The 19,553-nt window shown below is 31.6% G+C and overlaps 1 protein-coding gene and 1 long non-coding RNA gene across 2 annotated transcripts in view; both read right to left on the bottom strand.

The window, feature by feature from the left end:
* Positions 1-19,553, bottom strand: part of LOC134723091 (E3 ubiquitin-protein ligase rnf213-alpha-like) — a 113,246-nt gene that overhangs the window by 19,457 nt on the left and 74,236 nt on the right. The window contains exons 66-67 of the mRNA XM_063586731.1: positions 11,314-11,467; positions 10,869-11,052 (exon numbers count right to left, since the gene is read on the bottom strand). Of these exons, the coding sequence (XP_063442801.1) occupies positions 10,869-11,052; positions 11,314-11,467 (338 nt within the window). The remainder of the gene's footprint in view (positions 1-10,868; positions 11,053-11,313; positions 11,468-19,553) is intronic.
* LOC134722106 (uncharacterized) lies at positions 13,958-17,750 on the bottom strand. The gene is made up of 5 exons (XR_010107966.1): positions 17,398-17,750; positions 16,357-16,564; positions 15,787-15,853; positions 15,344-15,415; positions 13,958-14,369 (listed from the first exon to the last, which is right to left on the bottom strand). It is a non-coding gene; the product is annotated as an uncharacterized LOC134722106 (long non-coding RNA).

Raw genomic sequence — 19,553 nt, forward strand, 5'->3', positions numbered from 1 at the left:
GCCTTCAGAAGACCTAAAAACATCCGTGACAAATTAGTGACTTCTGTATTAGTAAAGCAGCCTACTCCATCGCCCAGTTGCTACAAACAATGTGGTCGAAGGAATTGTTTGTGTTGTAAAGCTGCCAATACAAGCAGTTCTTTCATCAGCTCCGTTACTAAACAAAATTATACCATCTACTCAAATTCCAACTGCAAAACGGAGAACTCAATTTATATATTAACATGTGACACTTGTGGCATTCAGTATGTGGGAGAAACAATGGACAAATTTAATATTCGGCTTAATAACCATCGTTCATCTTACAAAACCAACAAAAACTGTCCTCTCACAAGACATCTTCGTTCTACGAAACATCCTTTTGAAAATGTCACTTTCCAAATTATAGAAGTCAACACCGAGTGGGACACCACGGCGAGAAGGAGAAGAGAAAACTTTTGGATCCACCAACTCCACACTTTAGAACCTGATGGTCTTAACGAAAAAGACGAGAAAAGATACAGGAAAGATAAAGAATAATTTAAAAACAAAGCATCGTCCTTTTTATCCCGTAATATCGGCCAATGGACGTTGCTAATTTCAACTTCCAATTATGTATTTTTAAGGCAGCTAAATCCAAGAGCAACATATACATGAAGCTGCAAAAATTTTTTTATTTTTTTATTTTTAAGGCAGCTCAATCCAAATTCAACATAGACATTGAGCTGCAAAATTTTCTTAAAAATTTTTCTTATTTTCAAGGCAGCTAAGTTCAACATATACATTGAGCTGCAAAAGTTTCTTATCATCTACATCCGATTTCACCTGGATAGATGCATGCTTGATAAAGCTAGTTGGTCTAGCGAAATATTGCGTTTATTTTCATCATTTTGTAAATATTTTAAACATTCTTATATTTACATATTAAATAGTGTGTTAAAATTACATTGTTAGGCAATCTATAATTTTATTTGTGTAATTGAATTAATCTCTGTACTGATTAATCCACACTCCCATAGATTTGTATGTCATGTGCTGCTATTTATAGGCACTTATATTATTATCTCCAGTAGCACGCATTACACACATGTTTGTGTAATCCATTCAAATCTATCGCTATCTTTACAACATGGATAGCGCACAGCATTTCAAGAAATTAAGATCTTTAACTAAAAAGAAACTACAAACTGAACATCATTTATCAAACTTACAAAGTTATATTCAAAGTAAAACTGTACCAAAAGGTTTAAACATCAAAGTGAGTCCCCAGGCACCGGGACACAAATCCAAAAGATTCATGAGCCGTTGGAATGAAATTCTGTTTAACTGCTCAATCCAGCTTCTTCAACTGTTACTTTCTTTTACAACCACAAATTACAATCAAATTGTAAATGAAATATCATATATCATCAACAATAGTAACATTTCTCGTGACGATTTAGCAATAATTAAACGTCGGCTCGCAGATATTGAAAAAATTGAACTATCGAAACATAAAGAAAAACAAAAAAATAAATTTCAAAGAGATAAAATTCAAACTGTCAATTTAAATCAGCCTATGAATGATATTAATACAACAAACCATAAGACCCCTAGAAAAAGAAAATTTAAAAGACGGAAACAAAAACCTGAAAGCATTGTTGTAAATTTGTCATCTAAAGAACTTACACGTGCTGAGGAATCTCTTTTAAGTAAAGGTTTAAATTTCTGTCCCATCCCATCAACTGTAAATAACTTTCAGCTAGACGAAGACCTAGACCAATTCGCTAGACGTTTACGCTTGAAAGATTTTTTCTACAATAGGGGCAAGAAAAACCTTGAAGAAGCCGGATTAACAGATTCAGATACTGACACCAATGAAGAAGTCACGTCCATCCCAAAATTTAGGAAAAAAAGTTCATGGAAACCACCAAAGAGTAAAAATGATAACTTGGAGTCATTCATTAACTACGTGAGGTCTGATATAAAGTCCTGTATAACAAATACAAGAAATTATAATTTACCCAAGTCAGAAAGTATAGCTTTGAAAGCATTAAAAGATCAAGAGGATATTGTAATAAAACCTGCCGACAAAGGGGGTGCTGTGGTTGTCATGAATAAAACAGATTATATAGCAGAGGGGAATCGCCAACTTTCAAACTCTAATTTTTACAAACAATTAACCACAGATCCAACGCTTAATACTATTCGAAGGATCAACACCATCCTACAAGAGATGTTCGACAACAAGCATATAGACAATGATACCTTTGATTATCTCCGACCTCTTGAGAACGAAGCAAAGGCCGGACGATTCTATATGTTGCCTAAAATACATAAAACGGGCAATCCAGGTCGACCAATTGTATCAGCGAATAGTCATCCAACTGAAAAGATATCAGAATTTGTAGACCATCATCTAAGACCTCATGTGAAAGAACTACCATCATTCATTCAAGACACAACTGATTATCTAAAGAAAATGGAAAGCCTCAATCCTTTACCAAGCAATACTATACTTGCATCCATGGACGTGTCTTCTTTATATACCAACATTCCACAAGACGAAGGAATAGCAGCGTGTGAAGAGGCATGGAACACTCGTAGTGAAAAAAATCCTCCTACCGAGTGCCTTGTTACACTTCTCAAACTAGTACTGGAGAATAACAACTTCTCTTTCAATGAAAAACACTATCTCCAGATAGACGGTACTAGTATGGGCACAAAAATGGCACCGTCATATGCCAACATATTTATGGGCCAACTTGAAAAACGCCTCTTGGCTAGTGCTCCATATCAGCCCTTATCATGGTTCCGATTCATTGACGATATTGATTTCAAATGGACAGATTCACAAGAACATCTTAATGAATTTCTAGAACACTGTAACTCTTTCCACCATTCAATAAAATTTACATCTGAATTCTCTATGGAGAAAATTAACTTCCTCGATACTACGAGTTACATCAAGAACGGAACCATTATAACGGACCTTCATACCAAACAAACGGACAAACATCAATTCCTTTCTCCAAAAAGTTGCCATCCTAAACATTGCTCCCGTGGTATCCCATTCAGCCAGGCATTACGAATCAAGAGAATATGCTCAAATGAAAATACGAAAGATGCTAGACTTGGACAACTTCGTAAACATCTAGTTGTTCGAGGATACAATAACAACATCATTGATAGCGCTTTCGAAAGAGCAAACAAAACTAGTCGCCAAGAACTTCTTGAGTACAAAGATAAGAATAAAGCAGCTAACAGAACACCCCTTGTACTCACTTACCATCCTGATTTTAAAAATGTGTCATCCATTGTTCAGAAGCATTGGAAAATTATAGAAAATGATTTAAATCTAAAAAAAGTATTTTCATCACCACCAGTCATGGCCTTCAGAAGACCTAAAAACATCCGTGACAAATTAGTGACTTCTGTATTAGTAAAGCAGCCTACTCCATCGCCCGGTTGCTACAAACAATGTGGTCGAAGGAATTGTTTGTGTTGTAAAGCTGCCAATACAAGCAGTTCTTTCATCAGCTCCGTTACTAAACAAAATTATACCATCTACTCAAATTCCAACTGCAAAACGGAGAACTACCCGTACGAAATAAGTAGTAGGATTCCACCCAGACACTAGTAGGAATGAAGTAGGAATCCACCTAGATTCAAAGATTCTATATAGAAAGTAGACGGACATGGAAAATGAACAAAAGTCTGACTGGATTTTTTAAATTCCTACTTCAAAAATCCTACTACCTAGGTGGAATTGTTAAAGTCTGTATAGATTTTTTTCTGATTTGAAAATCTGAGTTGATTATTTATTTTCCTACTACATGTTTAAGATTCCTACCAGAATTTATTTATAAATTCCCTACCAGAAAATCTTTCTACCTGGAAAGTTATCTTGAACTGGATTCCTGTTTGCAAATGACACACATTTTGCAATGTTAAATGCAAGCAAGTTCCAGTTCACAAATTCAAAAAATGGAGGGGAAAGATTGAAAAGTTGTGTTGGAATACAATAATGCAAGCTATAGGGTCACACAACGTAACAATGTAGAAATGTAAGAAAATATGGATAATCAAGACTAAAGGTAATTCTTATACATTCAAGATGATTTTTTTTATCTGCCTGCCAAAAGTATTTAGTAATCAATTAATAATTCATTAATAGTGCATCATCTTACTCATTATTTGTTCTTTAAACTAATTTAGATTTACATGTACTTTATGTATAACACTTTCTATAGCTTGCATATATTGCATGCAGTTTCCTTAAACATTTCAAAAGTCTATTTTTTAAAAAGGAATTGATTCCATGAATTTCCTTTGTTCTTTGTTGTTGAGATTCAAACTTATCTTTGACCCAGTTGTGTATTTTTGAATATACACTTACATTTTGTATATTTTTAGATTCCTACCAGAAAATATATTTTTTTCTGGGTGGAATTTTGAAAAATTCCTACCAGGTTTTCTAGTAGGAATTTTATTTTCCTACCAAATTATTCCTGCTAATTTGCATATTCCTGGTAGGAATATACAATATTCCTACTAAGAAATTCCTGCTAATTTAAATTTTTCGCCTATTTTCCGTGTGGATTCCTACTACTGTCTGACTGGAATATCACTCTTTTCTGGTAGGAATTCAAAGCAATTTTCCTACTATATTCCGTGTACATTCCATACAGATTGTTTCATACAGGTCAATTTATATATTAACATGTGACACTTGTGGCATTCAGTATGTGGGAGAAACAATGGACAAATTTAATATTCGGCTTAATAACCATCGTTCATCTTACAAAACCAACAAAAACTGTCCTCTCACAAGACATCTTCGTTCTACGAAACATCCTTTTGAAAATGTCACTTTCCAAATTATAGAAGTCAACACCGAGTGGGACACCACGGCGAGAAGGAGAAGAGAAAACTTTTGGATCCACCAACTCCACACTTTAGAACCTGATGGTCTTAACGAAAAAGACGAGAAAAGATACAGGAAAGATAAAGAATAATTTAAAAACAAAGCATCGTCCTTTTTATCCCGTAATATCGGCCAATGGACGTTGCTAATTTCAACTTCCAATTATGTATTTTTAAGGCAGCTAAATCCAAGAGCAACATATACATGAAGCTGCAAAAATTTATTTATTTTTTTATTTTTAAGGCAGCTCAATCCAAATTCAACATAGACATTGAGCTGCAAAATTTTCTTAAAAATTTTTCTTATTTTCAAGGCAGCTAAGTTCAACATATACATTGAGCTGCAAAAGTTTCTTATCATCTACATCCGATTTCACCTGGATAGATGCATGCTTGATAAAGCTAGTTGGTCTAGCGAAATATTGCGTTTATTTTCATCATTTTGTAAATATTTTAAACATTCTTATATTTACATATTAAATAGTGTGTTAAAATTACATTGTAAGGCAATCTATAATTTTATTTGTGTAATTGAATTAATCTCTGTACTGATTAATCCACACTCCCATAGATTTGTATGTCATGTGCTGCTATTTATAGGCACTTATATATATATATATATATAGGTTTGAACGTAGTTTTCAATTTAGACTCGTATATATATATATATATATACAACTCGTCTAAACATCAACCCAACAATGTTAGATCTAACATTGTCGGGTTGATGTTTAGACGAGTTGTATATACATTATGTACACAGCCATGTATCACCATCATTGATGGCGATCCGATGGATACATCTGTTGTAGAGTTGTCACTGACTCAGACGTACTTATATATATATATATATATATATAGTAACACATATGTCATCGTCCTTGTTTTTTATATACATAACTTCAAAGTTGACCGATACGCTTAGAATTTTGCAGAAAACTTGTGACGTTTTGGAATAACGTAATTTGGTAAACATTGATATTGAGGTACAATTTGAATTGATTGATAGATGATTGCTCAAAGTCCGGTGGCAAACATTTCATGCATTTACTGGACGATACAGTGCAATTTGAATTGTTGTGTCTGACACACACATTTAGTGCAGCAGTCAAGAAAGGTTAAACACTCTGTTAGTTGTGAAAATTAAAAAGAAAATCAACATCCTTATATAATACAAGATACAGGATACTCTGTATGATGTAAACGTGTGGGTTGTGTGCGTAGTTAGTCGGACAAACCTTGCAAACTGAATGCAAAAGTTTACTCAAAAACACCAAGTTCAACATTCTGTCGTCTGTGAAAAGTCATTAAAGAAAAATGAACCTGAGAATATACTATTATATGTATGTGCACCCTCAATATAGGTTAAAAAATAAACCGGCGCAATACATTTCAAAAGGCCAAACTTTAGCAATCTGTCGAAAATAGAAAAAAATGACAAGATGCGAATCTGAAGTACATTGTTAAAAGTTAAAGCTTAAAAACTGTACATAATCCTACGAAATCATCCAAATAAACCTAATAGTATACTAGTATACCAAGTGCGGGACGAACTGTCGAAAGGACACTGGTAAAGCAATATGATCCCAGTTTTAGCCAAGAGTACACAGTTTATTTAACATACATAATGATGTTCTATTTTATAAATTATAATAAATCATTTGGTGACAAAATATCTTTTTGTATAAGCAGTTCATAGTATTAGTGGGATGTTAATTGGGAGATCTTAGATATATATGTACGTCATTTAGTCTTTGATGGAAAGTTGTGTAATTAGCAATCATATCACATCTCCTTATGTCATAATGGTTTGATTTTAATCAGGACAAACAAATACGTTCTAGGAGATTGCACTTTGTTGCTGTTATAGCTTGAATCTGACTATTGTTGTGAACATGTGATTTTATAATTTGACAGATTTCATACTTGCAATACTAAATACAACTGTACTTTTTATCTTTCATATTCAAGAGACCAACGAATCTTTACTAAAACTATACTGTAACAGATTAGCAGTAAAATATACTTCCATTCTCTATGTTGTTGTCCATCCTGCATTAGTCACGTGTTATCTATATGTCTTTGGTTTTGATTGTTGTTAATTTGCCAGTTGCTGTGTATATTCCACATTTCTATTTATGTAAATAAAGCAATAGTAACCCTTTTGATTTACATCACTTGTATACTAAGAAAACTCCTTATAAGAGATTGTGAATACTCTCGGACTTTTTCTGACGCCTTTGTGACATAGATGCCACCCACAAAACGGCAACTTTGCTAATCGTTTGTGGGTCGTTTTGTCTCCCCACTTTGTGAAAAGGTGCGTTTTCAACCAGCTGTTCCAGGCCTGTTCATCATGTCTATCTAAAAACACCAAAAAACACACACATCCCCGTAGACCAAAGTGCAAATTAATATGAATCTAAATTGAAAATGATTTTAAGATGTCGTTGTATGTCGATGGGAACATAGAAATACAGGGTGTCCGTCCTTCCGTCCGGTCTTCTTATATCAGTGCCGACACACTTCTGATGACATTGAGTAAAAACAAAAAGAGACTCAAAGACAAACACCAGTTTTAAAACAAGTATACGACATATATATGAGGATGACAGTAAACCGGGTGTATTTTACATTTATTTATGACTTGCTGTTTTTTTAACGGATTTCCAGTCCCGTTATTGGTTTAATGTTGTACTGCAGACGAGCGGGCGGGCTGTTCCAATCGTTTCCGTTCGATAATCTTCGAATTTTTCATCCAAAGGATTTCAAATTTTAATATGTTGTTACTTATGACAAAATGGAGTTAGATTTCGATATCGGCGATTAACATTTACACCATTCTGCAACAACATTTTTTAAATTAGAAATAATTAAATGTTTTTAATCTTGATAAGAAAATGTTTTAAAAATTTGAAGCCTTCGATTGGAACAAATACATGTACTGCACGGGATTATTTCTTGAGATCATTATATCTTTAAATGGGATAAAGTCAAGATTGGAAAACAAAAAGGACAACGATTTTCTATTACTATTCTGAATTGAATAAATATTTTCATATATACATGTATAATCAGTATAGTAGAAGGAAGATTATGGAAATTGATGTATTTTTTTTCCATTCATGTTGGTCATTTTTATTCTTGTTGAAACACGAAAAACAAAGATTATATCAAATTTAAAGGTTAAATCGTTTGCTTTGCATCAAATTTATGAAACCTGCTATATATCAGAACATGCAGAAGCGGGGAAACGATAATGCATGTTTTTATATACAAAAGATAATTGATTTAACATACTTTTACTGTATATAATTTCAACATATTTCTAGTTAATAAGCTTGTAAACGTGTACATTCTACTTTTAAATATGAAATGGTGTTTATCCTCAACAGAATATACAAATTGAATGCTACTGTTCTAATTTCTTCTTTAATTTTCTAGCATGTAAACTTTTAAATTATTTGCCTTTTTCGAAGTATTTAACTCATTTTCATGAATACAAACTGCATGTTAAATTATGGAAATAACCCCGATGTCTTTATATCTGCCATATGCTTGGCTTGCGTATAATTGGCATGATTTGCACATGTTTATATTATTAATCTCTTTAGAACGTCTGGATTTTATTATACCCAATTAGCGTTATAAGATCAATTTTGGTAATTAACATATACGGTTTTCCTTTTAAGGAACCCTGTAGTGCTAAAAGATGGACCATTTCACAGTCGAGAAAACCCATTAATTTACACACAAGTGACATATTTACCACCTATTGAGGGATACTTGATTCTATTTCTTTATTGTTTTATTAGGCATTTTCAATTGTTATCATAACCATTCTGATAAAATACATGTACATGTACGTGCATACTCGTGTATTTTCAAATCATACGATCATGCATTTATTTTTTACATTGAAAACACACGCCTTGGCTTAAGTTATATTAAATAAAATAATTATTCAATTATTCTCTTGATTTAAATGAAAAAAGATCACAAATAAGCAGAAACTAAACTAACTTTTTCCAAGTCCACACCAATATAAGTACTTTAGCTTGAGTTGAGAAAACGTACCGATTTGATCGATATGATCATTAGATTATTTATTCTGGTTTAGAGTTCATTCAAATAATTATGATGTCATTGAATTAATTTTTTTTCGTATTTTGAAGTACAAAAAGTAATGCTGCTTACAATTTAGTACAGTGTTATTATATTAGTGCATTTTTCCCTACAACTGAGATTGGTGTAGCATTTGCAGCTGGACGTTTACACAAATAAAAAAAAAAGTATCAATTTACTGTCACAAACGTCGTATAAGTTAAAGTTTCCGTTCTGATACAAACAAGCATATCGAATTCTTACTGCTGTAAGAAAAGATAAATACTTTTTTTTTTTTAAGCATTTGTGTTTTTTTATACCAGCAGGATCTTAAAAAAATCTCATTAAAGTTAGAAATAATTTCCTTGGTTCTGGAGAATAGCTTTGAAGATTTTCTTAACCATTCAAATAGAAAAAAATATTATCGGTCCGACATTGAAAAAGCACCCTGCCACTTGTAATATCATAACTTCAAAAAGTTCTGGATTGAATTCGGGAAGAACAATATCTGCTTAATCAATTCAATATTTTCACGGTCTCTGAAACCATCAATACTTAAAATTTGCTCCAAAAAGTCTTATAATATATAAGACCCTTTCTATTTTTTTGGGAGTTGATAAAATACATTTCTTTACATACATGAACGATATCGACAAACGTTTGCAAATATTACACAAACATTTGACAGCGTTTACATTGGTTGTAAATGTTTTATAAACCGCAGTCTCTCAAAACTTTGCATACGTCTGTAAAGATGTGTTGCAAATATCAATATTTATCAAAATAACTATAATACTGGAAAGTATTAGCAAATAAAATTCATTTCTTTACATTCATGAACCATATCGACAAACGTCTGCAAATATAACACAAACATTTGTCAGCATTTTCATTGGTCGTAAATGTTTTATAAACCGCGGTCTCTCAAAACTTTGCATACGTCTGTAAAGATGTGTTGCAAATATCAATATTTATCAAAATAACTATAATAATGGAAAGTATTAGTAAATACAATTCATTTCTTTACATACATGCACGATATCGACAAACGTTTGCAAATATAACACAAACATTTGTCAGAATTTTCATTGGTTGTAAATGTTTTATAAACCGCGGTCTCTCAAAACTTTGCATACGTCTGTAAAGATGTGTTGCAAATATCAATATTTATCAAAATAACTATAATACTGGAAAGTATAAGTAAATAAAATACATTTCTTCACATTCATGAACGATATCGACAAACGTTTGCAAATATTACACAAACATTTGACAGCATTTACATTGGTTGTAAATGTTTTATAAACCGCGGTCTCTCAAAGCTTTGCATACGTCTGTAAAGATGTGTTGCAAATATCAATATTTATCAAAATAACTATAATACTGGAAAGTGTAAGTAAATAAAATACATATCTTTACATACATGAACGATATCGACAAACGTTTGCAAATATAACACAAACATTTGTCAGCATTTACATTGGTTGTAAATGTTTTATAAACCGCGGTCTCTCAAAACTGCCCACACCACTGTAAATCAGTTATGCATATTTTAAACTTTGCATATATCTCCTATCTTGAAAAGTGCATGTAAATCTATGGCCTATCTTTACATATCTTTGGAGAATGACTAAAGCTATGGAAATAAAATAATTATCTTTAGCATATCTTTGACTACCTCTTAAATAATGTCAAAGGAATAATACATTTACATATACATTAGCAGGTCCGCAAATATTTCTTGCAGAAAAGTAGTTACATTTGTCAAACATTTACATGACTGTCCAAATTGTTGTAAATCTGCCTTTTCGTGTAGTGCTTATTGGTAGAAAATTTTTCTCTCAAAGTTTTTGTTGAACCATGATTACTTTAGATCTTACCTATAACAGCTGCTGTATGACTAACCATGATCTGTACCATTAGATAGTGCATCAGCAACATGACATCATCTCTATTTTTACCCAGAATATTTTGTAGAGAGGTCAAATCAAGGTCAATGTGTTCCAGTATATAACCGCAAACTTCAGTTTCCTCTATATTAGGTTTGATGGACTGACAAACTGCCTAGAAAAATGTAAAAGTATATCACATGAAGATAAAAATGTATATCTATACAAAGATTAAATGAAAAAGATGTCAGCAAGGTTTATGTTTAACCACTGTGTATCAAAGGCTGAAGGAATTGTGAATCATAATGTGTCATTGACATGTACAATGATGCCTACTAGATATGGTTGATACTGCAATAGAGCAACAATACTTTTTTATGGTTAATTCCTGTTATCCATTCTACATCTTATTATTAGGCAGTTCAACAATATTTACCTGCAGGTTTATATTTGCTCCCAAATACATAGAGATATGTGTCAACAGTCTAAGAACTGCCACTGATGTTCTGTTTAACTTCCTTTCTGGTCCAGTTACAGGGTCTAATTTGGATGCTCTTCCTAATGTATGTCCTGTCTCTGTTCTATCAACTCTGATAACATAAGAATCATATAAAATATTACTTAAACAGGTATATTTTTTTCATTACTTAGGAGAATGTCAGTTTCATTATAATGGAGATAACAATATTGTATTTTTAGCTCTTACGGCATCAATTGGGGATTTGATGGTCGCAAATTAAGTTTACTGGCGACGTGTTAGTGGAGACAGTAAACAGGTATTTGCGACCATCAAATCCCCAATTGATGCCGTCGGAGCTAAAAATACAATATTGTTATCTCCATTCTAATGAAACTGACAGAAAACAACGTTAAAACATGTAATTAAAATCTGTCATATGCCGTCTGTGCTTGCGTGTACATCCCATAGCATCAATTGTCAATTGATGCCATGTAAAAAAGTGACATTATCCAATCAAAATGAACGTTACAAACATTGCTGCATTAGAATATTTAATCTTACTGTTGAATTTGAAGTCTAATTTTTTTAAGTGATTGTATTAAATTTTCAATTTCATAAAATGAATAAATCAAAACTACTGATACACAATGAACCATTAAACGGACATATTGTAGAGGCATCTGCCTACAGAGAGATGAAAGATACCAAAGAGACATTGAAACTCATGAGTTGAAAATGAACTGACAATTCCATGACTTAAAAGCAAAAAGACCAAAATACAATTAACAGGACACAACACACAACATAGTAAACTAAGTAAACTAAACTGAGCAGTGCTAACCCCAAAAACTTGGGTGATTTCAGGTGTAAGTACCAACCTAGGAATAAGTCTACTTTGGTGGGTCACATTTAGGGGAAACCAGTCTACTATGAACTATATGTTGATCTATATATAAATATTAAAATATGGAGATGTGGTATGACTGTCAATAAGTCAATGGTCTACCAAAAGAACCTTAATTTTAGCAACTATGGGGACTGTAAGGCCTTCAACAATGACAAAAACCATACCTTTTAGTTAGATTGTGAAACAATTGTCAGCTTTATGCTAAAACAATAAATGAATCAAAGAGCTGAAAGCTCTGAGGAAAAATGACGCCACTGTCTCTAATATTGGGATATTTTTTATGCAAGTCTTGATTTTCACATACCGTAATTAATTTAACAATGCAACATGTCTTGTAAGCATATAATTGATATTCGTATATATGTGTGTGTGTGAAGTGACTGTTTTTTTTAAGACAAATGAATAGGTCAAGACTACCTGAATTGTACAAATAAATACCGTAGAAAGGCTTGTATATTTCTCACTGGTACATAGTCCCTTCTCTCAAAAATTTTTAATTAATTTTAAATAATCTTTTTGGTACTGTTATCAAAGGTCTAATGAAACTCAGGTAATTTAAAAAAATTATAGTCAAACCGGCACCTGGTTAAATTGGCACCTGGTCAAATCGACACCCTATATAGTCAATTTGTCACCCATGTTAAATATATATTTTTAACAGTATTTTAAGCAAAAAGAGTAAAAATGAGAAAGGGGTTGCCAGATTTGTTTTTAGTATTTAAGGTGGCACCCTTCAGATATAGCAATTTTTTCCCCCCCATTGAATTTTTTTTAAAATTTGCATACATATACTATGCAATGGCCTCTATAAAAATTTGAGTTAAAAATAGTATGTCACCAGACTCGTTTCCATGGTAACGGTCGCCAAAGTTGGTATATCACGTGTATGCATAAAAACATACCTGATGTAGAAACTCTGGATTTTTTTTTAAGCCTTTGAAAGTATTTTGAAAGGTTTGTTTTACATTTATTACAAAATTATTATTTAAAATGAAAATAAAACACAAATAATGGCAGTTTTATTCATTTTAATTGATTTCAGCTCCAATTTCATCAACATTGCACTACCAAAAAAAACCACAGATTTTGTTAAAAATTTCTATTTTTCTTAAATTTCCAAAAAAATGGTCCAATGAATATTTTTTTAAATTTGACATAAGATGGTCATTACAATGAGCTTTGAAAAGAAATCAAAAAAAATATGGGTCACCAGACTATTTTTTGCACCATAACAGTGATCAACAGCAGTTTTTTGTATATCATTCATCATCGGTGACCAAACTTGTCATATCCTTTGTTAAACTTTCACAGAATAATAGTTTCACAAGGCAATGAAATGAGAACAATTATTTTGTTTCTATGAACAACGGTTACCATGGCAACAGGACACGAAGTTGGAAAATTCAAGTTTGTGCATTGTTCTGATGTGCAGGAGTTACAACCAAACAGACAATAGAAGATCAAATCCCATGATTTTAGAGCAACAACACATGGCTTCTATGTAAATGTGAACAAATACTATGATACATTATAATGCAGCTTACATTAGCATTACTGTGGTATTAAATGAGCAAAATAAATTAGTCAGAAGTTAGCAAAAATCACCAAATATTTTTTTTTTTAATTTATTGAGATAAGTCATACAAGTAAATGGATAAAAAGACTGTCACCTTTTCCACCATAAATGATTTAAGTTGATGAAGCATAATGATAATACATTATATATTTCAGTTGTCATAGTAACATAACCAAAAAATTATGAAATTATAACTTTTTCAAAGGTTTTTCAACTTTCTTTATTTTGAATGCCTCAATAATCAAGCAAACATATAATTGTTATATTTACAAATATGTAAATAGTTTACTCCTCTGATTCAGTCAAGTATTGATTGATAGTCATAGCATTATTAAAGTTCACTTTGTTCTCAGTCAAAATTGTCAATCCTTCTATATTGAATAGTACATGTTGCTCCCAGTCAGATATATCATATTACTATTAGTGGCAATTCTTTTCTTTTAAAATCTTTGTTTTCTGGTTATCTGTTTCCCTCTCTAATTTTTTATTCATACTTTCCCAAACTCTCTGGGTAAACTTTCCTGGGGAATATTCTGATGCTGCATTTACCTGAAAGGTTAATTTATTTATTTGTAATGAAAAGGTGTAATATATACAAATAAACTACTTAATCTATATATTATTTCAGTGAGTGCAAAATTAATCCAATCATGCATTACATAATCAATTTAAAAAGATTATATTATACCTGACTAACAAAGGTACTCCTTAAGTGTTTTATACATTTTGTAATATGATATATGGCCAGGTTTTTGAAGTGATTGCAATAATTAGGTCAGCTAATGGGTATGCATTTTATATTGCTTCTGCATATGATGGACATCCTTTTGAGTGGTTTTTGTTATGTGTACAATGACACTTTGGACACTTGACAATATATATGCTATAGGCAGCATCATAGTTTCCAATGCAAATTCAAGGTCTACATGTATATTTAATAGGTGTGACCTTTACTGTCTACCTTAAATCAATACAGTTGAACTGTTCTTTTTGGTATAAATTTACATATACAGCATGTGACCAAGTTTGTGATAAACAGAAGTAATCTACATCACATAGTTATCTTCATTTTCATAATTTTGGCACATAAGAACCAATTGCAGTCTTGATAATATACTTTGTATTTGAATTATAAAATACAGTACAAATCAATAGTGTAAAATGTGAATCACTGTGACCTTCTTTTGCCTGGAAGCTGAGTTACTAACTGAGACTCTGAGAGTGTATATATAAGTTTGCATGATCTGACACCTTTTAGTTGCTGAGATATACCTTTGTTGTATATGAAATTGGATGTTTAATGTTACCAAAGTCAATGAAGTGGAAAATGTAGGTCAGTGACATATGTGTACAAGTTTACATGATCCTTCATTTTATAGTTGAGTCTACTAAATATATTGTCCAAAAAGAAATGTTATAAATGCCTGCAAAACACCATTATTAGATTAAAAAGTATCAAATGAAACCTCAAGTTTTTTCTCAAAGGTAACTACATGTAATCATCCTAAAATGTATGTATTTACCATTGACAGCCATCCTTCATTTTTCTGCATAACTGCTGTTAAAAACCTGCTGTTAAATGATTACCATGGGACCTACAATTGATAACAAATATAAAAAAAACTTAAATAAGTAAATTTATGTTATATAGATTTATGATAAGTGAGAGATTTAAATTACTTGTTATCAATGTTGGTTGTTCAATATCAAAATAATGAAAATAATGATAAAAAAAGCCATTTCTTTTAATGAAAAAACTATAAATCCACTCACATTGAAACTTAGAAAAAGAAAAAAAATCATATTCCATATAATAACAAGATCATTGCTAAGTATGGCATCCTCTCACCATAGAAGACTGTTGCTTTCACATGGTTGTTTAGAATCTACAATGTCCACTTTCACCTTGACATTTGGGAATATCTTTACTATTAATAAAGTTTAAGCCTAAATTCTTTAAATTTACCTGTATCACTTTCATACTTTCAACCAGTACCAAACATTTGCCATTCTGCAACAAAACTAGCTTCAACCTAATGAAAAAAAGTAGTAACAAAATTTACAAATATATATAAATGAAAGTGCATGCAGTGTTCAAATACTATAGCTGAAACATATTACATTTAAAATTAACTGGAAACTCAGACGGTTAACAATGAAATTTGTAATAATAATATGTAAAAAGGCTTTCAAAACCAAATAGGTTTCATTAAATTTGTTGAAATTATACATTAATATAGATTTCATTTAATAAATACAAATGTTACTAATTCTAGTTCAATATTTTTTGTTGAAACAAATTCTGACATGTTTTATACATAAAAGTCTTTAAGTATATATATAACAATGCTTTACCACAAAATTGATTTAAAAAATTTACCCTAAACTTGAAATTATTTCCAAGATCTTTTAAATCATTTTTATGACTGCTTAAGTGCAAATATGAATATAATTATGGTCCTCATTATACTTTATATCCACTTAGGAAAATTATAAAAAAACAACTTTGAAATTATATGACTAAAGATTTAATTACCTTCCAATTATTCATTAAATTAACCATGTTTAAAACTGTTTCTTCTTTTGAATTTATTTACAGCATTCTTTTGCAACTGCAAATATTTTCTTTCCAGTTTCATTCTCCTTTTTCTTTTTAAGTATGGCTGATGAATTCACATAAAGTACATTCAATCCATTAAGGAAATTGTTGAAATGTGTGGCACAAATTCCTGCATGTATCATTCCTGAAAAATATAATATGAAATGTCATTCTGCACATCATGGCACATGTACTGGTTAATTAGATAAACTATAAACTATTTAGACTTAGTTCATAATTTTATTACAATTGATTTTTTCAATTTATATTTATATAATATGATTGTGAATTCATGTTTATCTATTTTCTTATAGATCACAGACTCATATTTATTTCTAATAATGTGGAATGAGGGTGGGTGCCCCCCCTCCTTCTTGATTTTCTTTTTTGCCTTCATGCATTATTCTGCATTCTACACATTATTCTAGGTGTTTTAAATGACTAAATATGTAAGGTATCAGACCACTTGGTCTCTGATCACATGCAAAAGAAGACTTATTAAATATAAAAGTTCTGATGATAAAATAAAGAAAACTAATATTTTAAGTTTGTAAAACATTATTTTTGTGAATGAATCATTGTGACTGCATTTGTTTACTTTTTCAATTCTAATTTTATTTATGGTTATATAATTGCTACCAAAAAAGTATTTACAAAAGAATCCTCCCCTTTTGGATGCAAAACTAAAAAGTCCCTTATGTATAGATGTCTTTGTGTTCATTGCAAAAATGATAAATAACTTCCAGGGGCAAAATTCCAGAAAATTACTAAGTCCAGCTTCATAAAAAATTTGAGCAGCACTTCCCCTCAAAATAAAGCTTTTTACCCTCAAACCACATAAACCCCAGACCATAATAGAGGGGAATTGAAGAAAGAAAAAGAGAGGTGTGGGGCAGGTTCATTTATTCAAGACATGAAACCATACACCTTCTCCACCCAGTAAAATTAAAATGTTTAAAGAGAAAATTGAACTCTTACCATGTACAGCTTTTGAATTGATAACAATTCACCAGTTCCATTTCTTTCCTCGTTTCAACACTGTTACATATGTATGATAAGCAGGTTACATTCACTGCAGCTACAACGATATGGTATGGACAAAATGCTCCACGGCCTCCGCCTCGGCTCCTGGTCCAAGCCTTGACGGTCGTATTTCCGTTCACAGACAGTATCCGCAGGGTACAGTTTTATATCTTAACGAACTTATTCTGCACTAGGTGATCAACTAGAGCTATCCTTCGACCTTCTTTCCAGGTTTCGTCAAACGGAGAGTCACTGTCTGTGATCGGACGCCGAATTTCTCCAACTTCCAAAAACTTAGGCCTATATCATATGATCTTATAAGTTGAGAATCATTTAAGACTGTGTGAACTTTCAAGTTGAAGCTATTCATATTCTTTATTTTAAAAGAACGCATGCATTTATCCTTTCTGATAAACCTTCCTTTCTTCTGAGCGATGGGCTGTAACTTAGAAGTTGTTTACACACGTTGTCAACAGACGACATTGGAACTGTTACCGTGACCTAGATATATAGGCGATATATCCTAATTTTTTTTAACGAGAACCAGTTTTACATCAGTAAAACGTTGTTATCTCCCTTAGTGTCGGGAGCTACCTTAAGCAAAAAGAGTTAAGTACCTAAGGAAAGGATTGTCTGAAAATATTTACTTTCACATTTTTGGGGGTTCATGTACATTTTGTTTTTCTCCACTAAATGTGTATGTTCCAGACCGTATGAGTATTTGGACCGTACGCGTGCGGTCTGGACCGTATGCGTACTTTTTCAAAATAATCTGATTAATATCATTAAGAAGTTGCTTAAGTTTATAAGTTACAAATGCATGTAAAGTTCATTTACAGCTCAACATAACTAAACTCTCAAATTAATATGTAAAAGTTCCAATAGTAATTGGAATAAAAATGAAATTTTTTAACTAATACAAAAATTCACGCTTATTAAATCTGTTCATCATGTTAATATCTTTTATTTAGCTTGTTGATCAGTAATACATTAATTGAATTATGATCATAGAAATTTACATTATCGGAAGTTAACATGATGTGGAACTACAATTTTAGAATATTAGTAACTTTATAAAATAATGCAAATGCAAAGGAACATGAATGAACTGCAAACATGTAAATGTAAATAATTTATCATTAATTGTGGTAGTAAGAGTCACCATGGGAGAGAGTACCAAAATAGGATTCAGATATTCAATTAAACAAATATTTAAATTCAATTGTTCAATTATTCATTTGATCCATCTAAAACTAATTGTAATGATAAAAATTTATAAAAAATAAAAAATAAAGATTGGAATAAATGGTTAGCTCGTACTGGACCATACATGTTTACTCATACGGTCCGACCATACGAGTATTGTCAGACTGTACGAGTATACGTATACCGTCCAAATACTCATGGTCTGGAACATGTATTTTTAATTATATATATGAGGTATATTTAGGAATTAAAGGTATTGAATATTCATTTTTTATGCATTTTTTAACCAGTTGAGCATTTTACAGGATTGTTGGTTTGATGTTGTTTAAACTGTCCTGAAAAAAAACACCTAAAATTAGCTATTATTTGGCATGACAGTTAGATTTATTGAAAGGGACTCATATACTCACTCCGCAGATAACGGGAACAGTGTATTGAACTCAGTAGATAATTTACATATCAATCCGTTAAATAATCACGAGATAACTATAACCGCAAGCGGTATTCCAGTAACGGAAGGTGAGGACTTGATGTCCAAAGCAGAGAATCTTAGTAGCGCTCTCGGAGAAGATGTATTTTCAAATGTCAACGTTATAGCTGCAACTGGACTTACTAACAGATTCAATGACCGACCTGGAATTGTAAAAATAAGCTTCAGAAACACAGCAGAAAAAGTCAGAGTTTTAAGAAACAAGATGAAGTTAAAAGATAATGAACATTACAATAATGTCTATATTAAAAGCAGCAAGTCGCGCATAGAACGGATAGTTGAGATGAACGCACATACTGTTCTTAGAAATCTACCACAAGGAAAGTCGTTTCGAGTGGACGCAAATGGTCGAATTAAACCGAAGAACAACAATGTTCAGCAAAACGAAAACCCGCAAAATGAAAACACCGAAAAT

The sequence above is a fragment of the Mytilus trossulus genome, chromosome 6 (assembly GCF_036588685.1).
Source record: "Mytilus trossulus isolate FHL-02 chromosome 6, PNRI_Mtr1.1.1.hap1, whole genome shotgun sequence".
Taxonomy (NCBI): Eukaryota; Metazoa; Mollusca; class Bivalvia; order Mytilida; family Mytilidae; genus Mytilus; species Mytilus trossulus.